Raw genomic sequence first — 15557 nt, 5'->3', positions numbered from 1 at the left:
CCCATGATAGATTCTATTAGATTCTACATTTAAAGAATGGTGGCGATTCTCCATGTATCAATCCCGGTATGTTTTGCTCTGTTCTGAGGTCTCCTTTCTCAATATTTGACCAGTGCCTCAAAACTTTATAAGGATGTGTTTAATCATTATCTCTCAAAGATGATTTTTGTCCAATAATTCCAGATTCTTCTTTCAGCTTCAGGACAAAATCGACTCAACATTCTAGTGAAATCACTACTCTTACGGAGAACAAAGACGCAGACAGACAAGGCCGGGAAGCCCTTGGTAAGGCATATGTTAGTGAGAAAGATTAATAAAAATTCATATAATTGTCAAAATAATCTTCTGTAATACATGTATATTAATTGACAAATCCTTGTATTGAGTTTTGAAAGTTAAATGTGATGTGGATGTTAAGTTTGTTGTGTTAATCTGATTACCATGTACTTACCAAAATATGTTTTATTTTAGTTCTAATCTGTATTTATTAAAAAAAGATACCTATAACTGCATACAGATCAGATTAAAAATCACTACTTTCTGATAAGATTTGAACTTATCATATTCATGATAATGATAATATAAAACACACATACTTTAGTAATTTTTAACTGTGGTCTTTTATTTCCCAGGTTGCCATGACTGCCAAGTCCAGTCAGGTCTGGGAGTTGGAACTTTCGGAGAGCGAGAGATCTGTTTATGATAAAGTGTTTTCTCAGTCTCGGTAAATGTCAACTTCATGAAAGTATGGTAGATATTGGAATTCAAGACAACTCAATATTTGTACTCTATTATTAGATAAATCAATTGTTTTTTATCTCGAACATCTAGTCTGTTTTAAACAACTTGTTTAATCTGTAAATTGATTAAAAGAAAAACAATTTTTGGCAAATGATGATAAATATGATTATTCATGATCATGATTCAATCAAATATGCCATACCAGTCCTAGCTGCACAGCTGTAGGTGTACAAAATTAACACACTTACATTTTAGTGCATTGTGAAATTTTAATAGATCGTCTGTAACAGAATGGAGCCTAAAATGGCTCAATAACTGCAATCACAATTAATTGTATTGAGTCTGTTTATTAAAAAATGTGATCAGCTGATACCTTTTTGGACAGTGAAATTTACAAACTAATATTATATCTCAGATCCCCACCTTCTATGCATTTTGATACAGAAGTTGGACCAGAGTTGGAGACGATAAATATGCATGGTTAATTAATTAGTGAGCTTTGATGTTAGAAATATGCATTGTGTTAATTAATTAGTGAGCTTGGATATGTTTGAAATTGAAGTGTGAAATGTTTGCTTTGTTTGGGTTGTCTATAAAGGTCTGTACTAAAGGAATATCTGAGAAGGCAAGATGAGAAAGAAGGCATCATTAAAGAGAATGTCAATCCGTTTAAAGACCGTGAGGATGATGGACGAGGTGATGGGGCAGCATCGCACCAGAACAAGAAAGTTGGCGCTCAACAGATTCTTGTGTTACTGCTGAGGCTGAGACAGTGCTGCAGCCACCTCAGTCTTATGAGAGATGTAAGTAGTACTATCTTTTGACTAGCTTTTGTTCACTGACAAGTGGAAGTTTACTTTTTTTTCTCGTTTGAACTGTTGCATAATTATGTGAAAGAGGAGGGATATCATATTATTCCTTTGTCCTGTCATCATAATATTCTGTTTGTTTCCTGTCACCAATCTTTCTGTTTCCTGTCATCAATCTTTCTGTTTCCTGTCATCAATCTGTTTGTTTCCTGTCAGATTTTCAGTCAATTTTAAAGATATTTAATTCTTTGACATAAATTTTGGACAAGATTAATCTGTAAAAGCTAATTAAGCTGTTGAAATCAGTCAACAGTCAAATCTTGTTTATCAAAAATATACTTCCATCTCTGATCAAAAAGGAGGAGTTGATGGGATATGTTGTACATTCTCTATATACAGTCACATTTTTGGCATTTACAGAAAAAACTGAATCTCTGAAGCTTTTGTCTTTGTGAGGCTCACAAAAATATGTCTATATTTTAGGCATTTGATGAGGAGACGGCTGAGTCTGAAGGACTGGAATTAGACATTGCTGAACAAATGAGGGATCTAATGCTGGAGGAACCAGGCAAACCGGAGGAACCGAAGCTGATCACCAAAGCATCACCAGTGTTTGAACAGTCGTTCTTAAGCACAAAAGTATGTCACATAGAATTGATATCGAATATATTTGTAGACAATTGACTGCATTTAATATTTGTACAGATTTACTGTCAGTCCCTGGTAGTATATACTGTAGACTTAATGTCAGTCCCTGGTAGTATATACTGTAGACATACTGTCAGTCCCTGGTATTATATACTGTAGACTTACTGTCAGTCCCAGGTAGTATATACTGTAGACCTACTGTCTGTCCCTGGTAGTATATACTATAGATTTACTGTCAGTCCCAGGTAGTATATACTATAGACTCACTGTCAGTCCCTGGTAGTACATACTGTAGACTTACTGTCAGTCCCAGGTAGTATATACTATAGACTTACTGTCAGTCCCAGGTAGTATATACTATAGACTTACTGTCAGTCCCAGGTAGTATATACTATAGATTTACTGTCAGTCCCAGGTAGTATATACTATAGACTCACTGTCAGTCCCTGGTAGTATATACTGTAGACTTACTGTCAGTCCCTGGTAGTATATACTGTAGACTCACTGTCAGTCCCAGGTAGTATATACTATAGACTTACTGTCAGTCCCTGGTAGTATATACTATAGACTTACTGTCAGTCCCTGGTAGTATATACTGTAGACTTACTGTCTGTCCCTGGTAGTATATACTGTAGACTTACTGTCAGTCCCTGGTAGTATATACTGTAGACTTAATGTCAGTCCCTGGTAGTATATACTGTAGACTTAATGTCAGTCCCTGGTAGTATATACTGTAGACTTACTGTCAGTCCCTGGTAGTATATACTGTAGACTTAATGTCAGTCCCTGGTAGTATATACTGTAGACTTACTGTCAGCGAGTCCCTGGTAGTATATACTGTAGACTTACTGTCAGTCCCTGGTAGTGTATACTGTAGACTTACTGTCAGTCCCTGGTAGTATATACTGTAGACTTACTGTCAGTCCCTGGTAGTATATACTGTAGACTTACTGTCAGTCCCTGGTAGTGTAAACTGTACACACACTCTCAGTCCCTGGTAGTATATACTGTAGATTTACTGTCAGTCCCTGGTAGTGTAAACTGTACACACACTCTCAGTCCCTGGTAGTATATACTGTAGACTTACTGTCAGTCCCTGGTAGTATATACTGTAGACCTACTGTCAGTCCCTGGTAGTATATACTGTAGACTTACTGTCAGTCCCTGGTAGTATATACTGTAGACCTACTGTCTGTCCCTGGTAGTATATACTGTAGACTTACTGTCAGTCCCTGGTAGTATATACTGTAGACCTACTGTCAGTCCCTGGTAGTATATACTATAGACTTACTGTCAGTCCCTGGTAGTATATACTGTAGACTTACTGTCAGTCCCTGGTAGTATATACTGTAGACTTACTGTCAGTCCCTGGTAGTATATACTGTAGACTTACTGTCAGTCCCTGGCAGTATATACTGTAGACTTACTGTCAGTCCCTGGTAGTATATACTGTAGACTTACTGTCAGTCCCTGGTAGTATATACTGTAGACCTACTGTCTGTCCCTGGTAGTATATACTGTAGACCTACTGTCTGTCCCTGGTAGTATATACTGTAGACTTACTGTCAGTCCCTGGTAGTATATACTGTAGACTTACTGTCAGTCCCTGGTAGTATATACTGTAGACCTACTGTCAGTCCCTGGTAGTATATACTGTAGACTTACTGTCTGTCCCTGGTAGTATATACTGTAGACTTACTGTCTGTCCCTGGTAGTATATACTGTAGACTTACTGTCAGTCCCTGGTAATATATACTGTAGACTTAATGTCAGTCCCTGGTAGTATATACTGTAGACTTACTGTCAGTCCCTGGTAGTGTATACTGTAGACTTACTGTCAGTCCCTGGTAGTATATACTGTAGACTTACTGTCAGTCCCTGGTAGTATATACTGTAGACTTACTGTCAGTCCCCGGTAGTATATACTGTAGACTTACTATCAGTCCCTGGTAGTATATACTGTAGACCTACTGTCAGTCCCAGGTAGTATATACTGTAGACTTACTGTCAGTCCCAGGTAATATATACTGTACACATACTGTCAGTCCCTGGTAGTATATACTATAGACTTACTGTCAGTCCCTGGTAGTGTATACTGTAGACCTACTGTCAGTCCCTGGTAGTATATACCATAGACTTACTGTCAGTCCCTGGTAGTATATACTGTAGACTTACTGTCAGTCCCTGGTAGTATATACTGTACACATACTGTCAGTCCCTGGTAGTATATACTGTAGACTTACTGTCAGTCCCTGGTAGTATATACTGTAGACTTACTGTCAGTCCCTGGTAGTATATACTGTAGACTTACTGTCAGTCCCTGGTAGTATATACTGTAGATTTACTGTCAGTCCCTGGTAGTATATACTGTAGACATACTGTCAGTCCCTGGTAGTATATACTGTAGACTTACTGTCAGTCCCTGGTAGTATATACTGTAGACCTACTGTCTGTCCCTGGTAGTATATACTGTAGACTTGCTGTCAGTCCCTGGTAGTACATACTGTAGACTTGCTGGCAGTCCCTGGTAGTATATACTGTAGACTTACTGTCAGTCCCTGGTAGTATATACTGTAGACCTACTGTCAGTCCCTGGTAGTATATACTGTAGATTTACTGTCAGTCCCTGGTAGTATATACTGTAGACTCACTGTCAGTCCCTGGTAGTATATACTGTAGACTTACTGTCAGTCCCTGGTAGTATATACTGTAGACCTACTGTCAGTCCCTGGTAGTATATACTGTAGACTCACTGTCAGTCCCTGGTAGTATATACTGTAGACTTACTGTCAGTCCCTGGTAGTATATACTGTAGACTTACTGTCAGTCCCTGGTAGTATATACTGTAGACTTACTGTCAGTCCCTGGTAGTATATACTGTAGACTTACTGTCAGTCCCTGGTAGTATATACTGTAGACTTACTGTCAGTCCCAGGTAGTATATACTGTAGACTTACTGTCAGTCCCAGGTAGTATATACTGTTTGACTCTCACATAGAATTACTGTCAGTATATATATATAACACCTATTTCCTAAGTAATAGATGCATGTTATATATGTTATGTATATTATGTAACACTTGAATTATCATTATATCATGTAATTGTGAAGTGCAGGAATTGTGCAAATTAGATTGACAATAGATTGATAATGTACATGCACTATTTGTATACATATATTGAAATTATATGTATAATATGTACAAAATGTTGTTATTTGACCTGAAATCATTACAATAGTATAGACTTGGTTTGGTATTGAGAGTCCTTTTTATTTGAGTGTAAATTCTCAGGCATTTGATTTATAAGAAAAATTCCCAGATATGATCAGTTCTTATTATTTTGTAGATGAAGTTCTTATTAGACAAGCTAAAAGAGATCAGAGTAGGAAATACACAAAAACAAAAAAGGTAAGCCTCAATTGTGAGAAATTAGGGAGGTTCAAGCATGTAGACAAATTTTCTTTTTTTTTCCCCCAAATATGATGAGATCTAAGACAAGTACACTGTATATGCGGTGTTGCCAACTCACACAGTTTATCTGGGTCGACCTTTTTCTTAGACCATCCAGAGTACATAACACAATTAGCCCATCAGATTTTCAAATTATCTCTTACTGTCGTAAATCTAATCATGTCTCTGAGAGAAAAGAAAATTTGGCTGTATGCTGGAACCTCTATATTTCAATGTAGCCAAGCTTTTCTAACAACAGATGTCGGAGAGCATGCAGAAATCATTGGCACTAAATATAAATGATAATAGCATTTACAAATACTAAAAGGATATTCTGATCTATATCATCAGGAGATTTATTATTCAACAAATAAATTACTCTTAAAAGATTTTATTATAGATTTATGTACCATTTTTAGGTCATCTGACCCGAAGGGTCAGGATGACCTATAGCCATCATGCTTCGTCCGTCGTCGTCCGCCGTCCGCCGTGCGCCGTGCGTCGTGCGCCGTCCGCCGTCCGTAAACTTTTCACATTTCAATCTTCTTCTCAAATTCCACAAGTGGGATTAAGATGAAACTTGCCAGAAATGATCCTGAGATGGTCCTGACCAAGTGTTGTTATTTTTCGGGTTGGTCCGAAATCCAAGATGGCCGCCAAAGCCGCCATTTTGAAAAAACATTTTAAACTTCTTCTCAAGTTCCACCAGTGCTGTTGGGCTGAAACTTGCCAGAAATGATCCTGAAATGATCCCGACCAAGTGTTGTTATTTTTCGGGTCGGTCCGAAATCCAAGATGGCCACCATAGCCGCCATCTTGAAAAACACATTTAAAACTTCTTCTCAAGTTTCACCAGTGCTATTGAGCTGAAACTTGCCTGAAATGATCGTGATATGATCCCGACCAAGTGTTGTTATTTTTCGGGTCGGTCCAAAATCCAAGATGGCCACCATAGCCGACATCTTGAAAAACGCATTTTAAACTTCTTCTCAAGTTCCACCAGTGCTATTGAGCTGAAACTTGCCTGAAATGATCCTGATATGATCCCGACCAAGTGTTGTTATTTTTCGGGTCGGTCCGAAATCCAAGATGGCCGCTAAGCCGCCATCTTGAAAAACACATTTTAAACTTCTTCTCAAGTTCCACCAGTGCTATTGAGCTGAAACTTGCCTGAAATGATCCTGATATGATCCCGACCAAGTGTAGTTATTTTTTAGATAGGTCTGAAATCCAAGATGGCCGCCATAGCCGCCATCTTGAAAAACACGTTTTAAACTTCTTCTCAAGTTCCACCAGTGCTATTGAGCTGAAACTTGCCTGAAATGATCCTGATATGATCTCGACCAAGTGTAGTTATTTTTCCGGTCGGTCCGTAATCCAAGATGGCGCTGAGGCCGCCATCTTGAAAAACACATTTTAAAACTTCTTCTCAAGTTCCACCAGTGCTGTTGGGCTGAAACTTACCTGAAATGTTCCTGAGATGATCCCGACCAAGTGTTGTTATTTTTTAGATTGGTCTGAAATCCAAGATGGCCGCCATGGCAGCCATCTTGAAAAACACATTTTAAACTTCTTCTCAAGTTACACCAGTGCTGTTGGGCTGAAACTTACCTGAAATGTTCCTGAGATGATCCCGACCAAGTGTTGTTATTTTTTAGATTGGTCTGAAATCCAAGATGGCCGCCATGGTAGCCATCTTGAAAAACACATTTTAAACTTCTTCTCCAGTTCCACTGGTGCCATTGAGCTGGAAATTGGTGAGGATGTTAAGGAAGGAGGGCCAACAAAGTGTTGTTATTTTTTCGGTCTCGTAAAAACTTTGACATGGCAGCAATGGCGGCCATTTTGTAACATGATTGCGCAATCATGGTTTTCCTGAACAACACCTATTTCAAACTTCTTCTCAAATTCCACCGGTGGGATTCAGCTCTAACTTACCAGAAATTATCCTTAGATGGTCCAGACCAAGTGTTGTTATTTATTGGGTCGGTCAGAATTCCAAGATGGCCACCATAGCCAACAGTGCCACTATATACTTGCTACAGAGAATGCATACTACAATAATATAAGGGTTTTAATTTAGAGTCAGATGACCGTTAAGGCCCCTGGGCCTCTTGTAATAATTTTAAGCATGCTAGGACAAAGTGAAGGGGAGCTAACTGCTATACGCCAGTGTCCACGTGGTCGGCATCGATAGACAGTTTGGTTAATGCTTTTATAAAACACTGTTGTGTCAATACAAATGAGGATACAACTTAAGTATGTGGAAGGTGTATTCCTTGTGAGAAGACCTTTCAATTAGTACAGTACAACGTACATTTGCTGACCTGCGCTGTGACCTTTGACCTACTTTTAAAAAACTTGGAACCTTGGCCACTGTACATGTTAACCTTACAAGATAGGGCTGTCATATTTGTCAGATATGTTTTCCTTGTGACAAGACGTTTCCACTGGTACTACATTTGCAGACCTGCTGACCTTGACTGTGACCTTTGACCTACTTTTATGAATTTAATTCCGAAATTGAACCAACTCGGCAAGCTATGTTATCTTCTGACAACACTTGTTGATTATTAACAATTCTATTGTTCTCCATACCATAAATGACTTTTTAGGTCATCTGACCCAAAGGGTCAGGATGACCTATAGTCATCGTGCTTCGTCCGTCGTCGTCCGCCGTCCGCCGTGCGCCGTGCGCCGTCCGTAAACTTTTTCTTTCAAAACGCTACTCCTCCTTAACGCTTGGGTGGATTACTTCCAAATTTGGTTTGAAGCATCATTGGGGGAGGGCAATCATATTTTATATAAATGAGGCTGGTCTGACCCCTGGGGCCAGAAGGGCGGGGCCCCAAAAAGGGAACTTAGGTGAATATTGCTATAAAATCCTACTCCTCCTTTACCCTTGGGTGGATTACAACTAAATTTGGTGTGAAACATCATTGGGGGAGGGCAGTCATATTTTATATAAATGAAGTTGGTGTGACCCCTGGGGCCTGAGGGGCGGGGCCCCAAAAGGGGAACTTTGATGAAATTTGGCTATAAAGTCCTACTCCTCCTTAACCCTTTAGTGGATTTCAACCAGATATGTTGTGAAACATCATTTGGGGAGGGCGGTCATATTTTATATAAATGAGGCTGGTGTGACCACTAGGGCCTGAGGGGCGGGGCCCCAAATGGGGAACTTTGATGAAATTTTGCTATAAAATCCTACTCCTCCTTAACCCTTTAGTGGATTTCAACCAGATATGTTGTGAAACATCATTTGGGGAGGGCGGTCATATTTTATATAAATGAGGCTAGTGTGACCCCTGGGGCCTGAGGGGTGGGGCACCAAATGGGGAACTTTGATGAAATTTTGCTATAAAATCCTACTCCTCCTTAACCCTTTAGTAGATTTCAACCAGATATGTTGTGAAACATCATTGGGGGAGGGTGGTCATATTTTATATAAATGAGGCTGGTGTGAGCCCTGGGGCCAGAGTGACGGGCCCAAAAAAGGGAACTTTGATGAAATTTTGCTATAAAATCCTACTCGTCCTTAACCCTTTGGTGGATTTCAACCAGATATTGTGTGAAACATCATTGGTGGAGGGTGGTCATATTTTATATAAATGAGGCTGGTGTGGCCCCTGGGGCCAGAGGGGCGGGGCCCCAAAAGGGGAACTTTGATGAAATTTTGCTATGGTGATGGCAATCATATTTTTTAATGAGACAGGTTTGACCCCTGGGGAAAAAAAGATGGGGCAAAAGGAGCGCTTAGGTTAAACATTTCTTAAAAATGCAATTCCTCCTTAATGCCTGAATTGATTACAACCATATTTAGTATGAAACATCATTGGGGAAAGGCAATCCTAATTGATATAAATGAGTCTTGTCTGACCCATTGGGACAGAGGGGCATGCCCCAAAAATGGGAACTTGGCTAAAATTTTGCTTTATGATGCTGCTCTTCCTGGACAAGCTAAATGGATAAAAACCAAATTTGATCTAAAACATAACTGGCTGCGATAAATAATTTATGGTAATAATGCTGGATTGGGGTGTGTGTCCCTGCTGTAAGTGTAAGTGTTTGTCAGATGACCGTTAAGGCCCATGGGCCTCTTGTTTTATGTTGAGAGGATGTAGAACTTTAACAGCCTTCCTAAGTGTACAGGTTATGTTACTGGAGTAATTCTATCCTGTTCACAGTGTAATTGTGACATGATAACATTGTATCCTGTTCAGTGTAATTGTGACTTGTGACATTGTAACATGTTTACAGTGTAATTGTGACTTGATAACATTGTGTCCTGTTCACAGTGTAATTGTGACTTGATAACATTGTGTCCTGTTTACAGTGTAATTGTGACTTGATAACATTATATCCTGTTCAGTGTAATTGTGACTTGATAACATTGTAACATGTTTACAGTGTAATTGTGACTTGATAACATTGTATCCTGTTCACAGTGTAATTGTGTCCCAGTGGACGAAGATGTTGGAGATTGTCGGCCTTCAGTTGGACAAACTCAACATTAAATACAGCATCATCAAGGGTAACATCCCCCCAAAGAAGCGTACAGAAGCTGTGGATGCCTTTAATTCGAGCAGCGGTGGCCCAGAAGTGATGCTGGTATCTCTACGTGCAGGAGGAGTGGGACTTAACCTTATTGGAGGCAATCACCTATTCTTATTGGACCAACATTGGTATGTCAAGGTGTACCTATGTCTAAAAGCTAAGACTAGGTACTGCCTTATATACAGATATTTTTGTGTATTTGTTAATTATCCTTGTAGCTATTGTATTCTGTAGTATAACGTTTGCATATACAGTCTGGAATTTCACCAATAACAGAGTCCAAATTACAAATCAATTGAGGAATTTATGAGTTTTGGAACCACATATGCTAACGTATTACAGAATTTATGAGAATTTGTTGTAAACAGACACATGTTGTAAACAGACACAGCTGTTTACTCTGACTGGTGTTTGTTGTAAACAGACAGCTGTTTACTGACGGGTATTTGTTGTAAACAGATACAGCTGTTTAATCTGACGGGTATTTGTTGTAAACAGACAGCTGTTTACTCTGACGGGTATTTGTTGTAAACAGACAGCTGTTTACTCTGACGGGTATTTGTTGTAAACAGACAGCTGTTTACTGACGGGTATTTGTTGTAAACAGACACAGCTGTTTACTGACGGGTATTTATTGTAAACAGACAGCTGTTTACTCTGACGGGTATTTTTTGTAAACAGACAGCTAATTACTGTAACGGGTATTTGTTGTAAACAGACAGCTGTTACTCTGACGGGTATTTGTTGTAAACAAACACAGCTGTTTTCTGGTGGGTATTTGTTGTAAACAGACAGCTGTTACTCTGACGGGTATTTGTTGTAAACAGACACAGCTGTGTACTCTGACGGGTATTTGTTGTTAACAGACAGCTGTTTACTGACGGGTATTTGTTGTAAACAGACAGCTGTTTACTCTGACGGGTATTTGTTGTAAACAGGCACAGCTGTTTACTTTGACGGGTATTTGTTGTAAACAGACATGTTTACTCTGATGGGTATTTGTTGTAAACAGACAGAGCTGTTTACTCTGACGGGTATTTGTTGTAAACAGACAGCTGTTTACTCTGATGGGTATTTGTTGTAAACAGACAGCTGTTTACTCCGACGGGTATTTGTTGTAAACAGACATGTTTACTCTGACGGGTAATTGTTGTAAACAGACACAGCTGTTTACTCTGACGGGTATTTGTTGTAAACAGACACAGCTGTTTACTCTGACGGGTATTTGTTGTAAACAGACAGCTGTTAACTCTGACGGGTATTTGTTGTAAATAAACCGCTGTTTACTCTGATGGGTATTTGTTGTAAACAGACAGCTGTTTACTCTGACAGGTATTTGTAAAGTTGTAACCAGACAGCTGTTTAATCTGATGGGTATTTGTTGTAAACAGACATGTTTACTCTGATGGGTATTTGTTGTAAACAGACTCAGCTGTTTACTCTGATGGGTATTTGTGGTAAACAGACAGCTATTTAATGACAGGTATTTGTTGTCTGTTTACTCTGATGGGTATTTGTTGTTAACAGACACAGCTGTTTACTCTGACGGGTATTTGTTGTAAACAGACATGTTTACTCTGATGGGTATTTGTTGTAAACAGACTCAGCTGTTTACTCTGACGGGTATTTGTTGTAAACAGACAGCTGTTTACTGACGGGTATTTGTTGTAAACAGACAGGTATTTGTTGTAATTTGTTGTAAACAGACAGCTGTTTACTCTGACGGGTATTTGTTGTAAACAGACACAGCTGTTTACTGTGATGGGTATTTGTTGTAAACAGACAGCTGTTTACTGACGGGTATTTGTTGTAAACAGACACAGCTGTTTACTCTGATGGGTATTTGTTGTAAACAGACAGCTGTTTACTGACGGGTATTTGTTGTAAACAGACACAGCTGTTTACTCTGACGGGTATTTGTTGTAAACAGACACAGCTGTTTACTGTGATGGGTATTTGTTGTAAACAGACAGCTGTTTACTGACGGGTATTTGTTGTAAACAGACACAGCTGTTTACTCTGATGGGTATTTGTTGTAAACAGACAGCGGTTTACTGACGGGTATTTGTTGTAAACAGACAGCTGTTTACTCTGATGGGTATTTGTTGTAAACAGACAGCTGTTTACTCTGACGGGTATTTGTTGTAAACAGACACAGCTGTTTACTGTGATGGGTATTTGTTGTAAACAGACAGCTGTTTACTGACGGGTATTTGTTGTAAACAGACAGCTGTTTACTCTGATGGGTATTTGTTGTAAACAGACACAGCTGTTTACTGACGGTATTTGTTGTAAACAGACAGCTGTTTACTTATGGGTATTTGTTGTAAACAGACACAGCTGTTTACTCTGATGGATATTTGTTGTAAACAGACACAGCTGTTTACTCTGACGGGTATTTGTTGTAAACAGACATGTTTACTCTGACGGGTATTTGTTGTAAACAGACACAGCTGTTTACTCTGATGGGTATTTGTTGTAAACAGACAGCTGTTTACTGACGGGTATTTGTTGTAAACAGACAGCTGTTTACTCTGATGGGTATTTGTTGTAAACAGACAGCTGTTTACCGACGGGTATTTGTTGTAAACAGACACAGCTGTTTACTGACGGTATTTGTTGTAAACAGACAGCTGTTTACTTACGGGTATTTGTTGTAAACAGACAGAGCTGTTTACTCTGATGGGTATTTGTTGTAAACAGACAGCTGTTTACTTACGGGTATTTGTTGTAAACAGACACAGCTGTTTACTGACGGGTATTTGTTGTAAACATGCAGACAGCTGTTTACTCTGACGGGTATTTGTTGTAAACAGACACAGCTGTTTACTCTGACGGGTATTTGTTGTAAACAGACACAGCTGTTTACTCTGACGGGTATTTGTTGTAAACAGACAGCTGTTTACTCTGACGGGTATTTGTTGTAAACAGACACAGCTGTTTACTGACGGGTATTTGTTGTAAACAGACAGCTGTTTACTCTGACGGGTATTTGTTGTAAACAGACACAGCTGTTTACTGTGATGGGTATTTGTTGTAAACAGACAGCTGTTTACTCTGATGGGTATTTGTTGTAAACAGACACAGCTGTTTACTCTGATGGGTATTTGTTGTAAACAGACAGCTGTTTATTGACGGGTATTTGTTGTAAACAGACACAGCTGTTTACTCTGACGGGTATTTCTATGTAGACAATCGTGATGTGTGTAATTCAATTACATTGAATTGGTCACTGATTATTGATTTTAGATTACCCAAACTCATTGACCTTTTGCAATCACTTTTCATCCATCATCAGGTAAGGCGTAAGAATTGTACCTGCTGCCACCATTGCATGATCGTAAGAGGTGACTAAATTTGGGATCTTATCTTTTCTCTTCTTTCTGAACAACTTTCTTCTTCCTAATGTCTCCCTTGACAATGCCTCACGTTTGGTCTTAAGTTGAGCGTTCGCCCCTGTGAGGAAGGCTTTGGGTTCTTTCCCCAGACCGAGACATACCAGAGTCTTTAAAAATGGTAGTTGCTACTCCTGCTTAGCGCTCAGCATATTTGGAGTGGGACGACTGGTTCGCCCGTTGTCAGTATAATGTGACCGGGTGGGGTGTACTGCTGGGTGTCTTCGGCAGCACTATAAATCGGCAAAAGTTCCGGTCTATCACAAGGAGACTTAACACGAACATACCGCAGCCTCCTAAACACACATACGCACTCACCACACGCATGCATGTCGCACGCACGGGAGGCCGTCCTTAAATGACCTTAGCTGTTAATAGGACGTTAAACAAAATAAACCAAACCAAAATCATCCATCATCAACGTTTGTGTCAAACTAAAACCTGTCAGATATTGATTAAACTTTGTTTTAATCATTACTAGCAGTGTTAGTGGTGATTTCTAGTGGCAGTGTAGTTTGACATTTAGTTGGTAGTGATTTCTATTAGCGTTGTTCTTTGACATTTTTATAGGAACCCTTCCCTGGAGGAACAAGCCTGTGATAGAATCCACCGTGTTGGACAGAAGAAAGATGTCTTCATACACAGGTATGAACTCACTTTAAATTATTCAAATAATAAACACAAGGCAGCATAGCTATATAAATTAAAGTTGGGAAATCCCCAAAGAACCAACGTCCATTCAGTGTAGTTTAGGAAAATGTTTGCCTTCTAGGCAACATAGCTTTCCCTCTACTGACCAGTGTTATATAAATAAACTACAAGAGATGGGGGTGCTTTATTATTTAATAAGGTTTCCTCAGTGTCTGTATGTACATAACACCAAAGTTTGTCAGCGCTCCACAAACGGCGGCTTCATTCCTTGCAGGATTTTGATCAAACTTCACATGATAAAAGACTATTATATATCCAACAAATTAGACTTTCATAGGATTTTTGGAACAAGGTCAAGGTCACATGCTGTTTTGCATCATATACAGGCAAGAGATACAAATAATTAACTCAGTGCTCCAGATAGCCTGCGTGAATGCGTATTTAAGCACAATTCTTTGCAAATAACACAAGAAAAATACTCATACTTGTGTCAATATATAATGCAGGCAAAATCGGGATTCTTGCCTCAGACTCGGAACCCAGTTTTTAGCAGATTATTTTTCAGATCACAGTAACGCTTGTCTGATAAGTGTGTTATTGTAAAGCGTTTATATGATTATGAATAGTAATAAAAAATGGCGCTTTCCGAGTGAAAACCACTAGTACTGTGGTTATAAATTTAATATAAACTTTATTTTATTCATTCAATTCATACATATACAATACACATTCATACAATCATAAAGTGAATAGGATTCGGAAACAAGTATAAGACTTATTTTAATCCGTTTCCTTTTATGACACATTAAGTAAACGGCAGCAAGTGGGAGAATACATAAGTGAGCAATGTAATACTTGATTATACTTGGTTATAAATTTCTGCATGCGGTTTTCGCAGAAGGGAATAGAGTCTGAAAAGGACTGTATACAGAATCAATTAACATCTGTTTATATTTACAGGTTTTTGTGTCGTGGCACAGTTGAAGAGAAGATTGTACAGTTGCAGAAACGGAAACAAGCCATAGCAGATAATGTCTTGTCTGGGTATGTATATATCACTATCTATATAATGTCTTGTCTGGGTATGTATATATCACTATCTAGATAATGTCTTGTCTGGGTATGTATCTATCACTATCTAGATAATGTCTTGTCTGGGTATGTATCTATCACTGTCTAGATAATGTCTTGTCTGGGTATGTATCTATCACTGTCTAGATAATGTCTTGTCTGGGTATGTATCTATCACTATCTATATAATGTCTTGTCTGGGTATATATCACTATCTAGATAATGTCTTGTCT

The 15557-nt window shown here is 38.9% G+C and overlaps 1 protein-coding gene across 1 annotated transcript; it reads left to right on the top strand.

Annotated features, from left to right (window-relative positions):
* Positions 1-183: 183 nt before the first annotated feature.
* LOC117320560 (transcription termination factor 2-like) lies at positions 184-15297 on the top strand (the record flags this gene model as incomplete). Its single annotated transcript, XM_033875125.1, has 8 exons — positions 184-285; positions 633-724; positions 1340-1544; positions 2034-2189; positions 5547-5608; positions 10099-10335; positions 14173-14247; positions 15214-15297. Coding segments are annotated over 8 exons (1013 nt in total), but the record flags the coding sequence as incomplete, so codon positions are not given.
* Between the last annotated feature and the right edge of the window lie 260 nt (positions 15298-15557).

The sequence above is a fragment of the Pecten maximus genome, unplaced genomic scaffold (genome assembly GCF_902652985.1).
Source record: "Pecten maximus unplaced genomic scaffold, xPecMax1.1, whole genome shotgun sequence".
Lineage (NCBI taxonomy): Eukaryota > Metazoa > Mollusca > Bivalvia > Pectinida > Pectinidae > Pecten > Pecten maximus.
The sequence above is the reverse complement of the archived record's forward strand: the minus strand, read 5'-3'. Positions and strand labels throughout refer to the sequence as shown.